The sequence below is a fragment of the Balaenoptera physalus genome (genome assembly GCF_965194825.1).
Source record: "Balaenoptera physalus genome assembly, contig: HAP1_SCAFFOLD_2340, whole genome shotgun sequence".
Classification (NCBI taxonomy): domain Eukaryota; kingdom Metazoa; phylum Chordata; class Mammalia; order Artiodactyla; family Balaenopteridae; genus Balaenoptera; species Balaenoptera physalus.
In genome coordinates, this window is record NW_028124467.1 from 11,636 (window position 1) to 32,785 (window position 21,150).

At 39.7% G+C, this 21,150-nt stretch overlaps 1 protein-coding gene and 2 long non-coding RNA genes across 10 annotated transcripts in view; 1 reads left to right on the top strand and 2 right to left on the bottom strand.

Moving 5' to 3' along the window:
- The window catches only part of LOC309654225 (leucine-rich repeat-containing protein 37B-like), a 33,994-nt gene that overhangs the window by 11,616 nt on the left and 1,228 nt on the right, over window positions 1-21,150 (bottom strand). For 2 of the 8 annotated variants that reach the window (XM_082478814.1, XM_082478812.1), the window contains exons 2-6: window positions 18,329-21,056; window positions 15,867-15,938; window positions 8,391-8,462; window positions 5,057-5,128; window positions 4,345-4,425 (exon numbers count right to left, since the gene is read on the bottom strand). In XM_082478814.1, the coding sequence (XP_082334940.1) occupies window positions 4,345-4,425; window positions 5,057-5,128; window positions 8,391-8,462; window positions 15,867-15,938; window positions 18,329-21,056 (3,025 nt within the window). The remainder of the gene's footprint in view (window positions 1-4,344; window positions 4,426-5,056; window positions 5,129-8,390; window positions 8,463-15,866; window positions 15,939-18,328; window positions 21,057-21,150) is intronic. The other 6 variants (XM_082478816.1, XM_082478813.1, XM_082478819.1 and 3 more) reach the window with 4 other exon arrangements.
- LOC309654230 lies at window positions 1,950-8,073 on the top strand. Its single transcript, XR_014260058.1, has 2 exons — window positions 1,950-3,479; window positions 5,792-8,073. It is a non-coding gene; the product is annotated as an uncharacterized lncRNA (long non-coding RNA).
- On the bottom strand, window positions 8,976-12,625 carry LOC309654231. The gene is made up of 2 exons (XR_014260059.1): window positions 11,963-12,625; window positions 8,976-10,468 (listed from the first exon to the last, which is right to left on the bottom strand). It is a non-coding gene; the product is annotated as an uncharacterized lncRNA (long non-coding RNA).

Here is a 21,150-nt window from a genome sequence, read left to right on the forward strand (position 1 = left end):
TCCTTGACCTTTGCTCTCCATGCCAGTGGTAGCCTTGAAAAACAGCCCACATCCCTGGTACCAGGAGGAGCAGCATGGACTGGGAGGTCCTTCAAAGCCTCATTCCCAAAGAACTGTCATTGTTTTACATGTCTGGTGGTCGCCTGGAAGACCTCACTTGAAAGGCTTGCCTTTGACCTGACTGAGAGCTGTCTAGTGAGAAAAGCCTCTCCTCAGGTGGCATTTTTGGAAAACATTTTCAAGCAAATATTTTAACATGGCGGTTGCATGAGGCAATGGATAACAGTTCGGGGCAAAAAACAGCCCAACCGAAAAGCTTAAAAAGAAAAGCTGAGGAATGAGATGTCCACAGAGACTTTGAAATGTTCCAATGTATTCCTGGGAAACTGGAAGACCACAAGACATATTCCTGGGAATCTAGGAAAATAACTGTTAGCATTAATAAATGAGTTCAGCAAGGTTGTAGGATACAAGATCAATATTATTTCTACACACCAGCAATGAGTAATCCAAAAATGAAATCACGAAAACAATTCCATGTGTAACAGCATCAAAACAAATAAAATACTTAGGGAAAAATTTAACCAAGTAAGTGCAAGATTCACACTGAAAAGTACAAAACTGTGGAAAGAAATTGAAGAAGATCTAAATAAATAGAAAGACATGCTGGATTCATGGACTGGAAGATGATCTTATTAAAATTTCACTACTTCCCAAATCGACCTATGGTTCCATTGCAATTCCTATCAAAATCCCAGCTGACTTCTTTCCAGAAATTGCCAAGCTAATTCTAAAATTCATATGGCAATTCAAGGAAACAGAATAACCAAAACAATGTTGGTAAAGAACAAAGTGGGAGGACTCACACATCCTGGTTTCAAAACTCAGTTCAAAGCGACTGCAATCACAGTGTGCTACTGGAATAAGAACAGACATGTAAATCAATGGAACAGAACTGATAGTATAGAAATAAACCCTCATATTTATGGTCTATTGATTTTCAATAAGGGTGCCAAAACAATTCAATGTGGAAAGAACAGTCTTTCCAAATGATGCTGGGACAACTGTACGTCCACACACAAAATAATGAAGCTGGACTCCTACACTTCATACCATGTATGAAAATTAACTCCAAATGGATCAAATATCCAAATGTAAGAGCTAAGGCTGTAAAACTCTTAGAAGAAAACACAGGAGTAAATCTTTATGACCTTGCATTAGACAACAGTTCCTTAGATATGATACCAGAAGCACAAACAACCAAAGGAAAAACAGATGAACTGGATTTTATAAAAATGAAAAAGTTTGTGCTTCAAAGGACACTATCAAGAAAGTGAAAAAACATATAGAATGGGAGAAAATACTACAGGTGGGAAGAATAAGATGCAGTTGGGAGAAGAAAAGTATAGTAGTTGCTAGGTGTGACAATCTCAAAATTTTGAACTCTTACAAATAAAACAGCCACCCTAAATCACCCCAAAGGACAGACCCAAGTTAGTTTTGTTTTTAGCGTTTGTGCCTTTCTAAATCTGAGAAGCTGCCAGGATTCTAGTACACAGCAAAAAGTGACGACAACACCCTGAAGTGTGTAAGCTTTTGTGTGTACATAGCTATCGAAAGGAGACCAATGCTAGTTGACTGGGGGAGCATTAGAGCGGCTCTGTGACCGCAGCTCAATTTGCCTTCATAGTGTGGCCACACCTACCTCATTGATATTCTCAACAATGGGGTAAATAATTCAATAGGGATAAGGCTTTGATTTCCCTCTTATTCTCTCTTAGTGCTTATGTTCTTGGTACAATATTGATGTACCACAGACAAGCCAGCATGTGAATGTCCTCTGTCTGGTTAAGTTATATAGCCTTTCTACACTGTAGAGTCCTTCAGTTTCTAAAATCATGGAGCTTGTACTGTTAGGACCAGTGAAGTGACTAAAAGAATTTTTTAAAATAAGCCATCAGTCTGGACCTGCATAGGTGAATGAAGGAGAAACACTTTAAAGTCAGAAAAAAAAGTAGACTTAACATTTAGGATTATCAACCACTGCTGGTTTTCCATAATATATTTCATTCCTGATTTTATCTGAAAGAGATACGATTACTACCACCATTCAAAAAGTGGTACTTTATTAATTAATAAGCTCTTAGCTCATCTTTGAGGTCGATTTCGGATTTCAAATAGACTACCACACTGCTAACTACTTCACCTGATGTTTGTCAATAACATAGAGGCTTCATTCAAGAAACCTACTGACTTATAATTACCTGAAACCCGGTGATGAATCAAGGTTTTGTGGGGCCTGAACCTCATCTACTTTGGGAAATCCTGTCTAATAAAAACATGCACAGTTATGAATACAAAAATCGCTAGGACCCCTCTCAAGACCTTGGAAGGGACCTATGCAAGTGAGGAGCCCTGAAGCCTAAGCTTCATTGAATTCATGATAAATCCACCTCAGCTGGGGCCCTTTGCCAAACTTATTTAATGCAGGCAACTTATAAACACCCCAGTAATATGTCATCATAGGTAGTAAAATGACTTAACTCGAGGGCGGCATCTTCCCTTGGTGGCTTGCCTTTGGAAAGAGATGCAATAAAGTCTGTATCTCACCATGGCAAATGTTTCCTGAAGCAAATTAGCTTTGTCTATTAGAAAGACTTAGCCCAAAACAAAGACTTAGTATACTGTGACAATCTTTTGAAAGTAACTGTGAATGAGTTTTAGGAGTACAGTACTAATTTATTTCCAACACCAGATAGTTTTGATTCTTTCACTACCTTTTTCTGTCATTTAAGAGGAACACAAATTCAAAAGGAACAAGTTGGTGCCTCTTCCATTACAAATCTTTTCTAACCGACCACCCATTGTCTACTTCATCACCCCCCTCCTCACCTTGTTACCCTGCTGCACAGATGCTAGAATGGCTCTCATATATGTTTTCCCATCAACATCCATCTTTCTCCTTCCAGGATGAAAGCTTCTTGGGGACAAAGTCCCTGCCCTATGCGTCTTTGTATCCCCAGCACTTAGTACAGTGCTGACACACAGTGGGCATGGCACTCAGTGAATGTTTTTGAATGAGTTCATTAATTTTTAAACTGTGATTTATTTATTTATTTCCACAAGGTATTTTCCTGTGTTGCCTACATAACTATAGTGAAACTCTGATTCTTATAAGGAACTCTTGGTGTTATAGGATGTTTAGGAAACGAGGTGCGTTTAAGACGTTGTATTGACGCTACTAAAACCTCCTGGTGAAGGGACCTCATGAGCCTGCTCTCCGGTGTGCTGGCAAAAGAAAAACTGACCCTCGGTGCTCTCTCCCCAAGGTAGGCATCAGCACACTAACAAGGAAAAGGAAGGAGGCCGCTAAAGATAGGCATCTGCAGGAATTGCTAATCCAGCTCCAGACACAGCCTCAGCACCTTCATTAACCCAAAATGAACTGTGTGAAACTGGATTTCTGAACCACAAGACAGGTAAGAGAGTCTTTTCCAAAGCCAGGTGTAGAAGAGCTCTTTACCTTGAGTCTAAAATCGCCTTCGGGCCACTGAACGTACCCACTCTCATTTCCTTGTGCCACGAGAAATCACAGAATTTTTGAGCTGAAAGGGTGTAAAACCCACACTCCTTACTGAAGAGTAGTCAGCAAAGAAAGTATATTGAATTAGGCTACAGCAATGTATTTTCTTTGTATTTCTCACACTACAGCTGAACACAAACAACGTCTTTTTCCACACCTCAAAGCTTCCTATTGGCCACAGATAATTCACTTCAGAGATATATGCTGTTTGAAAAATAATGTTCTGGGTGGCTGGGGAGAGCCCTGTGGTGGGCGTTCAGGAATTCTTTCTGCTTTACCATTTAAAAGAGCTAATAATGGTTGGGGAAGCACCCACACCTTTTGCTCGCTGACGAATTCGGTGCTAAACTTAGCTCTTTGCAGCTCTGTGTTGCATACATTTTAAGCAGTTAGGAACTTTGCACATGAGCAGGAATCAAAGTGAAATTCAAAAGTGGAACTTCATGGACCATTCGCATATCGGAGAGACATCAGTGGGATTCCATGACAATGTTAATTTGAGTGTTTTTGCTTGGTGCCTTTTATTGCCCGTGCCGAAGATCAGTACTATGGAAAGCAGAGCGTTTCATATATATGAGTTAAACAAGTCTCTTGGCCTCTTTGTGCCTTAGTTTCCTCATTTGAAAAAAAAAAAAAAAAAAAAAATGGCTCTCAAGACATACTTTCCAGAATTCATACTGGGCTTACACCCAGCTAACCAATAACTGCATGATGCTTTTACACACAGTTTTTTACACGTATTCATCTTCGATTTCACTTACAACTTGTGTAAAAACTGCATTCCATGCCAGGCCTGAAACGTTCCAAAGCTCAGTTCTGTGAGTAAATTGCAACTAAGATTTCTACAAAAAAAGACACAAGCAAAAGAAGAAGAAAAATATATATTCTTTCAGAACATTTATCCTTTGGCAATAATTCTAATTTATATATGATGAAACATAACAACACTACTCCCTCCATACACTAAAGAAATCTCACTGTGGAAGACATTATGATTTACACTTTCATGATTATATATGTGGTGCATTAGATACAAAATAGTAAATGCTCATTAAATACTTGTGTTGAGTGATCTTTATTTCTCTAGAAAGGCAGCACTATTGACATTTTGGGCTGGATAATTCTTTGCTGTGGGAGGCTCTCCTGTACACTGTTGGATGTTTAGTAGCATCTCTGGCCTCTGTCCACTAGATGCCAGTAGCATATACAGTTCTGACGAGCAAAAATGTCTCCAGACACTACCAAATGTCACCTGTGTGCAAAATCACCCTGGTTGAGAACCACTGCTCTATAATGATTCACTCTGATCTGTGTAATAATTCTCACACTAATCTTTGCTAGAGACAAAAAGGATTTGCTACAAAATTTTAGTAGTAATTTTAATCATATTTCAAAATGAGTAACAAATTAATTTTATAAAAAATTAAGCTTTACAAAAATTCCAAATATAATGAAGTTATACTTGTAACTTACATAAACTGCACAAAAGGTAGTGGTTCAAATGTACGTCTTTCGATAGACTGTATTTTATTGCAGGATAAATCTCTAGGAAAAGTAAAAGGAAAATATTGCCTCAATTAGCTATTCGATATCTAATTAGTAGGAATAACTAGTAGACTTTAGAATGATAATAATAACTAAGAAGCTTTGGTCTAAACTCCAAACCTTAGGAATTATTACTTGAACCTTCCAGAGCCCCTAACCCTGCCTTCACCTCTCTTAAGAGTCTCACCTTCAGGATCTTCATAAATTAAATATACAACTATGGATCTTGATAGATTTTGGAGGTAATCTTTCCCAAGAGCAGAAGCATTGATTAGATTCCACCTTTCGTGGTCTCACCAAATTCTGGATTATGAGCTCAAAGTTTTTCTCTCTATATATCATTATAATTTCCAATATTAAAAGGAATATTCTTATATTTACACACCTCCCAGTATAGTTCTGTTTTTCTAGGTCAATTCATTACCAGAAGAAATAAAAGATACCCTTTCACACAACTTGAAAGGAAGTTACTTCTCTCATTAATATGTAACTTTAATTCAGTATTACACTTTCTATCATATTGACTTTTATTCGAAAATACCTACTCTTGACTATAGCTGACTATCTTATTTCCATTGATTCCAGCTTAGTCTCTCATTTCACCTGGATGGGTATAACTGTCTTCTGACTGGTGTTTCCATCTCTACCCTCTCCCTTTCTAAGCCATCCTCCACGCGATCACCAGATTAACTCTCCGGAAGTGGTTCTCAAATACCAGCATCACTTGTGAACTTATTGAAGATACAAATACTCAGCCCTACTCTGGACCTCTTGAATCAGTAACTATGGGGGTGGAGCCGGTGTTTTCACAAGCCCTCCAAGTGGTTGGTTCTGTTGCAGGCTAAAGCTTGTCCTAAAGCACTGCTGTGGTAACATGGTAGCTTGACATGTTATCCTTGGCTTGGCCTCCAAAGCCCTAGATGATCTGGCTCTAATCTCCTACTCTTCCCACTTGTACTCTACAGGTACTCAGAGTATTTTTCCTGTGTTTTGCCTTTCTGCCACTTTCCTTTTGCAAGCTTATTCTTCCCAAGTTGTCTGTCATTGATACCCAACGGCCCTTCGAGGTCCCGTTTAAACAGCATTGCTCTAGTAACATCTTCCCGGATCCAATTTGAAGTCTTTTTTCCCTCTTTTGTGCTCCAATACCAACTTATAGCTCTCATTGCCCATATTCATTTCTTTCTTTAAATATAGCTATTTTTGCAACCCATGTCCTCTGAGCATAAACTCCTTCAAAGTATGGACTAGATCCTGCTTATGTGCATCGTCTATCATGTTTAAAGCCTACGTGCGGACATAAAGCAAACTCAAATATTTATAAAATCAACAAATAGCTGGGGAGTGGATAGAAGGAGGAAATGACTGTTTTAAAAGAAATGTAGTTTTATTACTTCATGGTGCCTCCACAACCATGTCATTATGGTTTGAGCTTATATGTTTATTTTCCCTGTGAGATCATGAGTTGCTAAAAGGAGTCCTGTCTTACCCATCTTCGTGTTTACAACACTAGGCATAGTGCTGATTAGCATATTCTTTTTTCGCTTTTTTATTGATTGGCTTTTTTTTTTTTTTTTTTAAGAATGAGAGTACTTACGCTAACCTGAAATAATCAGATTATAAAGTATTACATAGTAGAAGTAATGAAGGGCCTATTCCACTGTGCAGTTATCTTATTTGTTTTTCTCCAAACTGTGTTTGTAAGGTTTGGAGCCCAGATGGCAGAGAAGAGACTAATATAAAGGTGATTGCCCCTTAAGGCTTGGAAGGTTTGATAATTAAAAGAACTATTTTTAGGGTCATGTGAGGCTCTTTATACCCACTTCCCTTAAACCTTTTATATTTGCAAGAAGAATCTATTTGCTAAAGAGGATCATTAATTGGCTTAATAAGGATTAATGACATACACAGCTTTGGATGCCATGGACAAAGGACAAAAACTGAGCTTTTATAGCAAAAAACACAGTTATCTCCTTATCCCTAAATAAAGGAAATACGAGGCAAGCATTTCCTCTTTGATAAAGAAGCTGGAGAGGGAATTCCCTGGCGGTCCAGGGGTTAGGACTCGGCGCTTCCACTGCTGGGGACCTGGGTTCAATCCCTGGTCAGGGAACTAAGATCCCGCAAGTCGTGTGGCGTGGCCCAAAAAACAAAACAAACAAAAAACAGAAAAAAAAAGGCTGGAGAGATTTTTGTTAGGGGCATTTCTGATATGCTTATTTAGTGTAAACATTTCTAAATATACCACTTAACCATCATCTTAAACATTCTTAATATTGGTATCACAATTCCTGCATCGAAATCCTTAACAACAGTTTGTTCTTTTGGTAACTTAATGTGTTCTTGACAATACTGATTTTTTTTTCAGATTTTTTTTTTTTGTGATGTGGACCATTTTTAAAGTCTTTATTGAATTTGTTACAATATTGCTTCTTCTTTTTTATGTTTTGGTTTGTTGGCCATGAGGCATGTGGGATCTTAGCTCCCTGACCAGGGATCGAACCCGCACCCCCTGCACTGGAAGGCAAAGTCTTAACCACTAGACCACCAGGGAAGTCCCTTGACAATACTGTTTACATACTTCATCTACTTAAATAGTTAATATTTAAATGTTAATTTAATTTAGATTAAATTATCAAAGTTATGAGTTAATGGCATTCATATTAATGTAAGTGTTCTATATTTTCTTGTCCTGTAGGGGACAATTTGAGGTTAACTTTAATTCCTCTCATTTCACTAAACCAACTTTTTCAAACCTTTTCTGTAAAGACCAGATAAGTAAATATTTTAGGCTTTGCAGGCCACATACAGTCTCTGTCACATATTTTTCTTCGTGTCTTTTTTTTCTCGTTTACAGCCCTTTAAAAAATCACTTTTAACTTATGGACTGTATAAAAACGGACTGTGGGCCAGATTTGATCCATAGGTCATAAACAAAATATAAATACAGATGGAGAGTATATGAACACTTACATAACAAGGTTCATATGGGAGTCTATAATTGCTCAGACCTCATTACCACTTTTCCTCTACAACTAAAGTGTATTTTTCTATCTATACCTTGTCTATATAATGAAAAAATTAAAAATGAATAGGAGATATATAGTGCTAGTGATGGGCTGGGACCCTACACAGACTTAAAGAATTGTAGAATTTTATTGCTAGGAGAAACTGAAGAGATTATCTAACTTGAACCCCTTAATTATTTTATAGATAATCTACTTTATAGATAAGAACTCATAAATAAATATGATTAACTTACAAATATCGGAGGGATAGCAAGCCTTCAAAGGAGTCCTTATGTAATTCAGTCAAATAATTTTCACTGAGAATTCTGAAAAATGAAAAGGTTATTTCTGGATCAAACTGCAAAATAACTACAACTATGTACTACATAGGACTAACTCCTATATGTGGAGGAAAGCTGGGTAATGGTGCCACCTAAACAACCTAATTCTTATCTAATTTAGGGATGGTGATTTCTGCTCTGTTTTCATTTAAACCTTCTTTTCACGTCCTCCTTTCTGTCCATCTCTCTCCATCACGCATGTGCACGCGTGCGCACACACACACACACACACACCCACACACACCCACGCCCCACCCACTCTTCCCACCAAATCATATAGTTAATGCCTACTCTCTAGATCACGAAGTCTCTGTTAGAACCCAGCTCTGGGTGGCACCAATGTTGCAGAGCTGCCCTTCCCTCCTCTCTTTCCCCAAACCTTATTGGGAAGTCCCACACACAGCTGTATCAGGGCAAATGAAGCCATCTGATTTTTTCCCGCATTAAAAATTTTCTGAAAACTAAAATGTGCATAAAATATACATAACTGTTCAATAATTCAATTGAACAACTGTTCAACTGTTTAATAATTACAAAACAGACCCCCACGTAATACCATTCATGTCAGGAAAGAATCCTGCCAGCATCCCAGAAGACCCCGTGTGCCCTTTTCCAATCACAACCCTCTCTCTGACTTCCTAGAGGGAACCACTATCCTGACTTTAATAATAATTTCCTTGCTTTTTAAATGTAGTTTTGCCTTTTCTCTATCAGCCATAAACAACACAGTTTAGTCTTGCTTCTTCTTGAACTTTATATAAGTGGAATCATATTATATGTATTATTTTCCACATTGCTTCTTTCATTCAACATTATTTTGTAAAGTTATTTTATTTTTGCCTGTAGTATGTAGTGTTGCATGTCCAACTACATGAGGCTTCTGAGTATTTGAAAGTGGCGAATGTGACTGAGTTGAATTTTTAATTTAATTAATTTCAATTATTTTAAAATTAAAATTTAAAAAACTGATACTCAATGTAATTATTGGAAAATGTTTATGTTAGCAACAATTTGCATATGTGATACTACATTTTTGACTGTAAATTTTATGAAATCTCAATACCGATCAAGTATTTGTAATAAAATTTAGCAACCAAATTGTGATTTCAAAGAGTTAGTATGGGAAAAAAATATAGATTCTCTCATTAATTTTTAGATTGATTACATGTAGATATGATAACACTTTGGAGAGTTTTAAATACTTAGCATGAAAAAAACATAGAATATCTTATTAATAATGTATATAATGATTACATGTTAAAATGAAAATATTTTGTAAATAAGGGTTAAGTAAAAGATATTAACATTTATTTCATCCGTTTCATTTTACTTGTGTTTTTAAGTGGCTACCAGAAAATTTAAGATTACTTATGTGGCTTGCGTTATGTTTCTGATGAAGGGTATGACTTCTAAGTATGATTATACCACACTTTATTCATTCTACTGTTGGTGTATACTGAGATTTTTCTAGTTTTGATTTATTAAAAACAATACTGCTGGGCTTCCCTGGTGGCGCAGTGGCTGGGAGTCTGCCTGCCAATGCAGGGGACGCGGGTTCGAGCCCTGGTCTGGGAGGATCCCACATGCCACGGAGCGACTGGGCCCGTGAGCCACAATTGCTGAGCCTGCGCGTCTGGAGCCTGTGCTCCGCAACAAGAGAGGCCGCAATAGTGAGAGGCCCGCGCACCGCGATGAAGAGTGGCCCCCGCTTGCCGCAACTGGAGAAAGCCCTCGCACAGAAACGAAGACCCAACACAGCCAAAAATAAATAAATAAATAAATAAATAAATAAATAAATAAATAAATAAATAAAATTTAAACAAAAACAATACTACTTTGAACATTCTTGTATTTGTATCCTGATACATATTTGCCCGAGTTTGTCTAGGATGTAATAGGGATACAAAATTGTTTCCTAAGAAGTTGTGCTATTTCAAGTTGGCAGATTGAAACATGTCAAGTCTCCACCCCTTCAACTTCCACCAAAATCCCTAAGAATGACATAACTAGAATCCCTAGAAAAGATATAACTTAAGAATCACGACCTTAGCTCAATGTGTGGGAGCAGCTCCACAAATGCTCCCCTACCAGAAACGTCCTGGAGCTACTACAGGGTGATCAGTTGGAATAGTGTGGTAGGAGCAGCCTACAGCACACATCAACCCCACATCTTTCCCCCTTGATCCAGGCAGCAAAAGGTGTCTTCCTCTAGGCAGGAGCAATTGGTGTTAGAAAGGGGGCAAGGTCTCAGAACCCTGGAAGAAAGGTATGCACTCCCTGACTAGCCACCAGAAGGCACCTTCCACCTCTGCCTTATTCTCAGGGGAACCCATTGGGAGTAATAAGCCCCAACAGCTCATTTCCCTTCTCCCCTAAAGCTGGGAAACAAACGCAGTAGAATCTCAACTACAAAGATGAATTACACTCAGGAAGGACCAAACAATGTGAGAAAGCCAACTCCATTAAGGACAGAAAACAAAAACAAACATAAGAGCTTATAGCCAATGGATCAGAGTTAACAAAGCACAAGAGGACCTTAGCGTAGCACAATTATTACCCTCAGACAGATGTAAGCAGATAGTGCATCCATTAATCAACTCAAGAATATACAAATGAAAAGTGTTGGCAATAATAAAAAATCTCAGTATATGAGAAGCAGAAATGACAGTTAAAAAATAAATTAGGAAACTGAGAGATCCAGCCAATGACTTCTCCAGAATGCAGAATGAAGGGAGCAGGAAGGATTCACAGTCAAGCCTGACGCCTGGGTCTGCCAGAGGAATGTTAAGCCCTTTGCTTCCGCTGGTCTCACGATAAAGACTAGGAACATGCTGCGGGGAGGAGGGGGTGGTGTTTTGCACCTGTTTCTTATAGCTGATAAGCAGGAAGGCACATAGCCAGTATCCCAAGAGTGGAGTGAGGGAGTAGTAGAGAGAGTCAGTACAGAAGAAACTCTATAAGACGTCAGAGGTAGATTTCTCGTGCCTGGAAGAATCCCCTTCCTTGCAGGTGATATTAACAGTGGTACATCCTTCAGGAGCCTTGGGGATCTGAGCACAGGCTATGTTGCCTTGTGAAACTATTTCCACTGAGTTCTGCATTTAAAACCTTCTGCTTTTCACTCACAGTGTCTCTTGGTCACATATTTATATTAATTCCATCTCATAGCTTAATTCCAGCTCATAAATTAATTCTTTACTCATAGCTTATGAGAATTAAAATATTACTACCTGGAAACTCTGCAACTCAGTTATTAAGGTGGTTCATATTATACAGAATATAGTCACACACATTTTTAAAAGATCACTAAAACAAAAACACAAGAGACTTCAATTCCCACAAAGAACTCTTGGAGCCCTGAGCATGCTTCAAAGACCCTGACCTCAATTTGAAATTCACCATGTTAGAAGGAATCGCAGTGATTGTCAGAATACATGTTAGGGGGAATGGTCAACAGATGGTGCTAAGACTGATTGTTTTCTCACCTCTAAGTAGTGGTTTCACATTTCCATGGAAATGATCCAAAAAGAAAAAAACCAAATCAATATGTCCAACGACATTTATGGTAACCCTTTTCATACCTTCAAAGGTAGGAAAAAACTCTACCTCCCCATATCGCATAACCAAACTGCATGTGTATACCATAAATGACATACAAACGTCACAGGAAATGATGGTATATGAAAAAAAGCTACACAAAAGTGGAACTCACATATACTGATTATAACTTTGAACGCTGACAAGGATTCAGGAAGTACAGCAAAGAGATGGGGCTGATCCTCCACTCTTTATGGCACTGTCTTCTCTGATTGGCTGATGCCCATACCAGACTGGTTAGAGTTTGAATATCATGGTAGGACAGGGGGTAACCAAACAGTATGTATTTCAAATTAATGGGGTTTCTTTCTGTGAAGTTGTTTGGATGACAGGATAGTAGAAATTTTAAAAATAACAACGGTAAATTCAGCCTAGAAGTAAAGTTTAGACTGAGAATGAGTCAGTCACCAAAAAATTACCCAAAAAGGAGCTTCAAATAAGCAATAACTCAATAACTGAAATAAAATACATTAATCTGTAGAACTCCAAATATTCATTTTGACGGAGGAAAAAAATTTTAAACTATGGGGAATCAGAGTTAAAGGCAGATCTAAAACTTTCTCACACCGTGAAAATGTCAAAACCAGGCATGAAGTAACACTTAAGAAAGATCCATGTCTAACTTCTGACCAGGGTTCTGGTCTACGGCAATCTTCTGAATTTCACATTCATTCTTGATTCTGTATTATTGACAATTATCCTTCTCTCCACCTCTGTAACTTCTAGGAAATTGAGAGGGCTCAGGGTTTGTTTGTTTGATTGATTTAACTATATATGTAATGCAAACAATAGGCCTTTCTGGAACTGATTTACTCTGCTTCCCCTGCTTTCTTTCTCTCCAAAGTACTTAGCAATGCTTGAAATTATACCTATCTATTTATTATACTTATATACTTATTTTTATATACTTGTAAACCCCCTGAGAACTGGAATACTTGGGCTGTTTCATTCTTGGGCCTGTAACCCTAGCATGTAAAACAGTTCCTGGCATATAGTAGATACTCAAAAAATATTTATTGAATGAATTCAGAAAGTGACAAGTTATCAACTATCAGATACTTTTACTTAAAACAAATTATCCATTTATCGTCACTCATGAGGATAAGTACAGGAAAAGAAATGTCTTTCTTCTCCCCTACATTTGTGACTCAATCTTTTGAGACAAGAATCCTTTGAGAATTTCAGAAAAGCAATGGTTCTTTTCCCTAAAAAAACTGCACTTTCTTGAACACACGCAAAAGTGTGCATGCAATTTCGACTTGTGGATCATCCTTTTAGGGCAGAGGTCTGTGAATAGAGAGGACTGAATCCAGAGTGCCAAACTTGGATGGGAAATAAAATTACATCTCAGTTTTCACAAATCTCTAACTAAAATCAGCACTTCCTTCCATTATGAATGTAGGCAACAAACCACAGTAGATCAACAGTATAGTTAATTTGGTCCCCAATAGAAATCACAGGTCATTTCATATCACGTATATGCTGCAGATACCTCGAAATATCATTTATTCTCATCACTACCCTGGAGTTATAATATTTATTAGACCTACCACTATATCTTGTTATTTAATGTGTTAAGAGAAGCATATTTATTACTGTCTCACTAATTTTAAAAATATTCTGAAAACTATTTCAATACAGTTGGTTTCCTTTGTTTTTCTATATAGTTTGACTTATTATACATTATAAAACATTATCCCAAGAACATAAGCTTCTGTAGCTTGCCAAAGAGGTATACACGGGGGAGCAGGAGGTATAAAGAAATTCTGCTTTGGGGAAACACTGACCTCAAGTTAGGAACCTCTGCTTATAAGGTAGAAACCTCAAGCTGACTTAGAAATCTTCAAACCTTACCAGACTCATGTTATAGTGTATCGCCTCCCAAACACATGCTTTTTAAAAATTAATTTTTTAATTTCAATTTATTTTTTAAAAATATGTCATATAGGGCTTCCCTGGCGGCGCAGTGGTTGAGAATCTGCCTGCTAGTGCAGGGGACACGGGTTCGAGCCCTGGTCTGGGAAGATCCCACATGCCGCAGAGCAACTGGGCCCGTGAGCCACAACTACTGAGCCTGCGCGTCTGGAGCCTGTGCTCCGCAACAAGAGAGGCCGCGATAAGTGAGAGGCCCGCGCACCGCGATGAAGAGTGGCCCCCGCTTGCCGCAACTGGAGAAAGCCCTCGCACAGAAACAAAGACCCAACACAGCCAAAAATAAATAAATTAAAATAAATTAAAAGAAAAATCACAGTTCGAGTACTTTAAAAAAAAAAAAAAAAGCAAAAAAAAAAAAAGAAAATATGTCATATATACTCACATCTCAAAATTCCAAAAATATGTAGCACACAATTCAAACTTTTTCTCTTACCTCTGTCCCTCAGTCTACCACACCCCTCCACTCCCAGAGGAAATTAAGTTATCTATTTCTTGTGCCAAATGACTTTCATTTTTCTTACAAGTTTGGGAAATAAAATCTCCAAGTTAGATACTATCACGGGAAATATAAACTACATATACTATTTACGAAATCTGTAAATTAAAACAAATTGCCTGGTTCTAGCATTTTTTTCCTTACCAATAAGATATCCGACTAAGGGGGCATCTCTTTAAGGGTGGTCATAATACCTGTTTTTAGATTGAATGTTATGTCTTTTATTATTAATTCAGAAGTCATTTATGACTTGTCTATTCAAATTGAACTAAGGATATGACCACAGACTGTCATGAAAAATTACTTTGAATGTTTTTTTCCAAAATCACTTATGGATCTAAACTGACTTTTTCTACAAATCAATAAAAAAAATAGTAACAGAAAAATGGGCAAAGGACAGACAATTCAGAGATGAAATACAAATGTTCAGTAAACATATAAAGATATTTAAGTTCACAAGTAATACGAAAAATTCAAATTCAGATGGGACCCCTTTTATTCACCCGTCAGATTAGCAAAAAAAAAAAAAAAAAAAAAAAAAAGGGAGACTATCCAGTGTTGGTAGGGTGTGGGGAAATGAATGTCATCACAGCAGGATGACTGGAGTATAAGCTGGCACAACTTTTTCGAAGGCAATTAAAATTTTATATCTAAATAGCCTTCACCCCAACAATCCCATTTCTAGATAACTATTCTATAGAAATAAATGACCAGGCTCACAAAAATGCATGTACAAGGATATTCATTGCAGCAATGCAAGTAACAAGACAACTGGACATAATCTAAACATCCTTCAATAGGGGCATTATTAAACTGTGATACATTCATACTATGGAATACTATGCAGGAGTTTAAATGAATGGGGTAACCCTCTATGTACTGGGAAGGAAAGAAATCTAAGACATATCATGAAATGAAGGAATCAAGTTGCAGGATGTTACTTACGTAAAAAAAGGTAAGAAAAACACACAAACCTATTTTGCTATCTGTAAGTATGTATGTACTCAAACGTATGGAAAAGAGTCTGCAAGGATTAATACTAAACTCAAAGTAGTGGGTGGGGGATTAGGGCACAAGGAGGGTTTTCACTATACCTGTTATTTCATTGTTATCTATTGAGAATATAATCATGTATTACTTGTATAATGGAAAGTAAGTTTAAATTGTCTCTTACTGATTTTAAAGAGGTCCTGCCAAATTTAATTTTTAAAATAAACACAGAATTTCAATCATCAGGTTGCTTTGGGATATGGAAGGGGAAATACCTTTTCTCACAGGTATTGACCTCAAAATTCTGGACCAAGAAGGATCTTACAATGCAGTTAACTTTTTGTATTCATATTTGGGGAGAGTATACTCACAGCTTCTCAGTCCAGCGGTATGCCTTCCATATACTTTCATCAATGTAAGAAATAGAGTTTCCTTGGAAATTTCTGTGAAGAAACACAGTTCATATCCTTGAATAGGTAGGAAAAGAATGTAGAGAATAAGGAAAAGAATCATGGCCACCGTGTGGGGAATAGTCAAATGCAGAAAAGACCAGCTTTCTAATTCCCACAGCTTATCAGCTTCCCGGTGTGCACAATTAATAAAAACATACTGTGAGGCCACTGGCACAAACAATGAGGCATCTCCTCAGAACCTGAACTTCCTATCTGTCCAATTTCTTGGATACATAATGCCAATTACTTTTTTTCCAAAATCACTTATGTGTCTAAAATGACTCCTACAAATCAATGAGAAAAATGGCAAACATTTATCAATATCAGCAAATGAATATAAAGAAATCCTATGCTAGGCAACACCAAAGCTTTGGCTCAGTGCCCTCAGAATCTGTCCAGGTGTTAGAAGGATACGGGCAATTAGAAATTAGAGGGACTAATACGAAAATATCTCTTAAGCATATTGCATAGGGAAAAGCACGAGTTACTGAGCAAGGAGTAAAGTTATTACCTCATTAGGGGAACAAAATGCAAAGGAAAGAGCTCGGAAGGAAGGACACACATCAAAACAGTAACAGGAGTTACCTTATTGGTGGTAGGGAAGGTGGGGTGGAATTTTCACATTTTATCCTATATACTTCTGTGACATTTCTTTTTTTAAACAGTGAGAATGTATCCATGAATTAGACATGTTTAAGAGAAGCTGTTAAACGCCTGAGGTTCAGTTTGAACCACTAACTCAGTGGATGACTTTGACTCTTTAGCTTTAGCTTTGTCCTCTTCCCTCAGCAACAATGTAACTGTTCAGTTAATATGCACATTTTTCACGCGAGTCAGAAATAAGTCAAAACGGATACCTGTCTGCCCGTCTGCCTGAGGGACATTTCCACTCAAACAGAGCCTTCTGGTTGCTTTATGCTCACCAATAAAAGATGCCTAAGACTGAACTCATCTCCCTCAAACTGACTCTGCTTGCCAACTGCTGGATTTCCACCTGTTATACCACCATCATTCTGCCCATCAACACATGTGATTTGTCTCTTTCCTTGTACTACAATCCCCCAACTCTAGTCAATTACTACATCTTGTCAGTTTTTCCTCTGTAGTACTCTCAGGATTTTCTTTCTACTTCCATCACAACCACTCTAATTTGGCCCCTTCTCACTTTACTCCTAGATTTTGCTAAAGCATTCTATTTGGACTCCCTGAATCAAGCGTTCCTCTCTAGATCGCTCTACATATGAAATCTAAAATCAGCCTCTTGTTTTAATCATTTGTCTCTCTTGCTTGAAAACTTGCATGGCTCCCCATATCTCAGAGCGTAACTTTCAAACCCCCATTGCCGATAGCCAAGGTTTTTCATAATCCTATCTTTCATTGTTGCCTAACCCAATTCTTTACAGCCAGACTAATCTATTAAATTCTGATCATCCCTGCAGTCACACCTTTGCCTAGACTGTACTGTCTATTATTTTTCTGACAAATCACAGCCAATCTTTAAGTCCCAGCTAAAGATTTAGCTTATCCATGCTGCATTCCGTGACCTCCACACCCCTGTGATTACAGGTTCTGGTGAATTACAGCACCTATCTGTATTTCTCTGAATACTTAATTATATATTACCTCCCTTTTAAGGCATATCCCCTTTCTCCCCACTTGTCACTGTCATGTTCTGGAGACAATGCCATAGACTTCTGTGGCTCCCACAGTACTTAGCCCTGGGTTGGGCACAAAATGGGTGCTACATATAGAAAGCCAGGGGACAAAGATGAGTTCTAGATAGAACTGAGGGGTTGAATAATAATAATAGCTAACACTAAAATATATGCTAGGCACTGATAGAAGACCTTTACCTATATTAACTCATCTAAATCTCCCAATGAGATTGGAGTCATGGGGAGATTTAGGAGTCATAGGAGTCATCCTGTGAGAGGATGACTACCATAATTCCCATTGTACAGATGAGGAAATTGAGTCATACAGCTAATAAATGACAGACCTGGGTTCAAACCCAGGTAGTCTGGCTCCGGAATCTCTACTCTTAACCACTTTGTTGTATTACCACCAATGAGATGGGGAGAGGGACATGTCGCTGTAAAGAGGATGGAGTAAAGAGGGGAGAAGAGTAGATGTTAAGGAATTAAAGAATGGGGTAAAAAAATGGAGAAGGAAAAAATAAGGGCAATTAAAAGTAAAAGACTGGAGGAGAGGGAAAAATAGTAAGAAGGAGAATGAAGACAAGGAATCATTGACAAACAAAAGGTGGAAACAGAAAGTCAGTCAATGTGGGCTGGGGAGATAAGGAGGACCCAGGAAGACCTGAAGAAAGGCTGCCATGTCAGGCAGGAGGCAGAGAACAAATGAGGAAAGGCGATTCTTACATGATGGTGAAGGTGCCGTTGTAGGCGTTAGGCTCTGGCTCAGGCACTCTGTGGAGCTTCTGCTTTGGGCTGAGACCAACACACGACAGTGTCTCATTTTTGCAGGTACAGAGCTCACATATGCTGATGTTTGTGGTGGCATTCTGTTCTGGCTGCTTCTTTTCTGGGGTATATTTTACACCAGGAAGACCAGTGGGTACCGAATACTGAGTCGAAGGAACTGTCTCAGATGGCCTTGGTTGCTGAGATATGTTAACTCCCAGGTCCCCAGGTGGAACTGTGACTTGAGTCAGGTTTGGCTGTGCAAGTGTCACCTCAGGGTGTTTTGGACGGGGAGCTGTAGTCTGCTGCAGGGCTGTAGAATGTTCAGACTCTGTAGTAGGTTCTGGAGTTGTGGTAAGCCCCTGGTCTAAAGGTTGAACTCTGACACTGGGTGATGTTGGAGGCTCAGTGTGATCCTGATCTGGTGCTGGAACTATTGGGTTCTGATATACTGGAGGCTGAGCTACAAAAACCTCCTTAGGTGGTTCTGGAGGCTGGGTTAAGGTCTCCTGCATGGTTGGAGAAGGTTCATCCTCCTTAGTGGGTTCGGGCCTTATGGTCAGTTCAAGGTCCAAAGGTTGAATTGTGACCTCAGTCAAGGTTGGATGCTGAGCCTGAACATGCTCTGGATTTGGAAATGTCACCTCGGGGTATGTTGGTTGAGTTGGGGCTCCCTGCTGAACTGGAAAAGCTTCAACATTTTCAGTGGGGGTTGGATGCTGATCTGAAACCTCTTGCTGGACTGACAAAGGTTCCAACTGCTCAGGGGACACTGTAGACTGAGCCGAGGTTTCTTGTTGGGGTGGAGAAGTTTCAACCTCATTAGTGAACGCTGGAGTTACGATAAGTGCAAGACCCACAGGTTTAACAGTGACATCGGGCCGCTGCAGAAGCTGAGCTTGATCCTGACCTAGAGGAGAAACTGTTGTCACATGATGCTCCGGAGAGAAAACTACAGTCACATTAGAGAGCTCTGGAGACTGAGTTGGAGAGGATTCAACCTCACCAGGAGACTGTGGATGCTGAGCTCTGGCTTCCTGCTGAGGTGGAGAAGGTACAACGTCAGGAGCCTGTGGATGCCGATCTGGAGTCTCCTGCTGGGTTGTGGCAGGTGTAACTTCTTCTCCAGGATGCTCTGGATACTGAGCTGGGGTCTCCTCTTGTACTGAAGGTTTGTTATGTGGACCGGCTTCTGGAGATTGGGCTGAAGCCTCCTGTTGAACTGGCAAAGGTTCAACCTCCTCAGGTGGCTGTGAAGGCAGCGTGGGGGCCTCATGCTGGGTTGTAGAAAATTCTGCATTAGTAAGGGGCACTGAGGCCTGAGCTGAAGGCTTCTGCTGATTTGGAGAAGGCCCCACCTCTGGCGTGGGTTCTTTTGTTATGGTAAGCTCCACATCTGCAGGTTTGACAGCGACACTGGATAAGTTTGAATGCTCAGCATGATGGTGACTTGGAGGTGAAACTGTCATTTCGAGATGCTCTGGAGGTTGAGCTGGCTGTTCCTGTTGAGTTGGAGAAGGTTCCACCTCCCCTGAAGAAGGCTCTGGAGGCGGAGCTGGTTGCTCCCGCTCACGTGAAGGCTCAACCTCTCCAGGAGGCTCTGGAGGCTTAGCTAAGGTCTCTTGTTGGGTTGGAGAAGATTCTCTCTCCTCAGGATGCTCAAGAGGTGGAGCCAGGGCCTCCTGCTGAGCTGTAGGAAGTTCAGCTTCCGTAGTGGGCTCTGGAGTGATGGTAAGTTCCAAATCCAGAGGTTGAAGTGTAACACTGGGCAAGTTTGAATGAGCGTGACGCTGAACGCCAGGTAGAGATGCTACCTCATCACTCACTGGAATTTGAAGTACATACTCAGTAGGGAACCCTGGAGTCTCAGTTGGGGCCTCTTGATGGAGTAGAGAAGGTTCAACCTCCTCAGGGAGCTCTGGAGGCTGAGATGGGGCCCGCTGCTGGACTGGCGGAGGTTCAACCTCCTCAGGGCTCTCTGGAGGCTGAGATGGCGTCTCCTGCTGGACTGGAGAAGGTTCAAGCTCGTTAGTGACCTGTGGAGTTATGGTAAGTGCCAGACCCAGAGGTTTAACAGTGACATGGTACAAATTTGACTGCTGAGCTTCATTTACCCCATGATGTGCTACTGGTTGAACTACAACCTCCTTAAGTGTCTCCAAAGGCTGGGCTAGGGCCTCCTGAGGACTTGAAGTTTCTAGTTCCTCAGGGGCCTCTGAAGGCTGAGATGGAGCCTCCTGATGAAGTGGAGGTGGTTCCACCTCTTCAGTGGGCTCTGGATGCTGAGCCTGGGCCTCTGCCTGGGGTGAAAAAGATTCAACCTCCTCAGGGGTCTGTGGATGCTGAGCAGGGGCCTCTTGCTGGGGTAAAGATTCAGCCTCCTCAGTTAGCTCTGGATGACGAGCTTGGGCCTCCTGCTGGGATGGGGAAATTTCAGCTTCCTCAGGGGGCTCTGGAGGTTCATCTGGGCTCCCCAGAAAATCTGTAGGTAGCCTCTCCTCAGGATAAAAGGCATCCATACTGGGATCTAAACAATCACCCTGCAACTGTTGTTCTAGACCCTGAATTTTTTCTTCAAATTGGCCTGTAGTTCCAACAAATTTGGCAAGCCGTTGATGCTGAACTAGATCGTTCTTCAGGTTTGGGGGTGAAACAATAAACTTCACTGGTTTTGAGCTCTTACTACCTAGATGTGGAACAAGTATTTTAAATGACTGGTGACATGGGGCTTCCCTGGTGGCGCAGTGGTTGAGAATCTGCCTGCCAATGCAGGGGACACG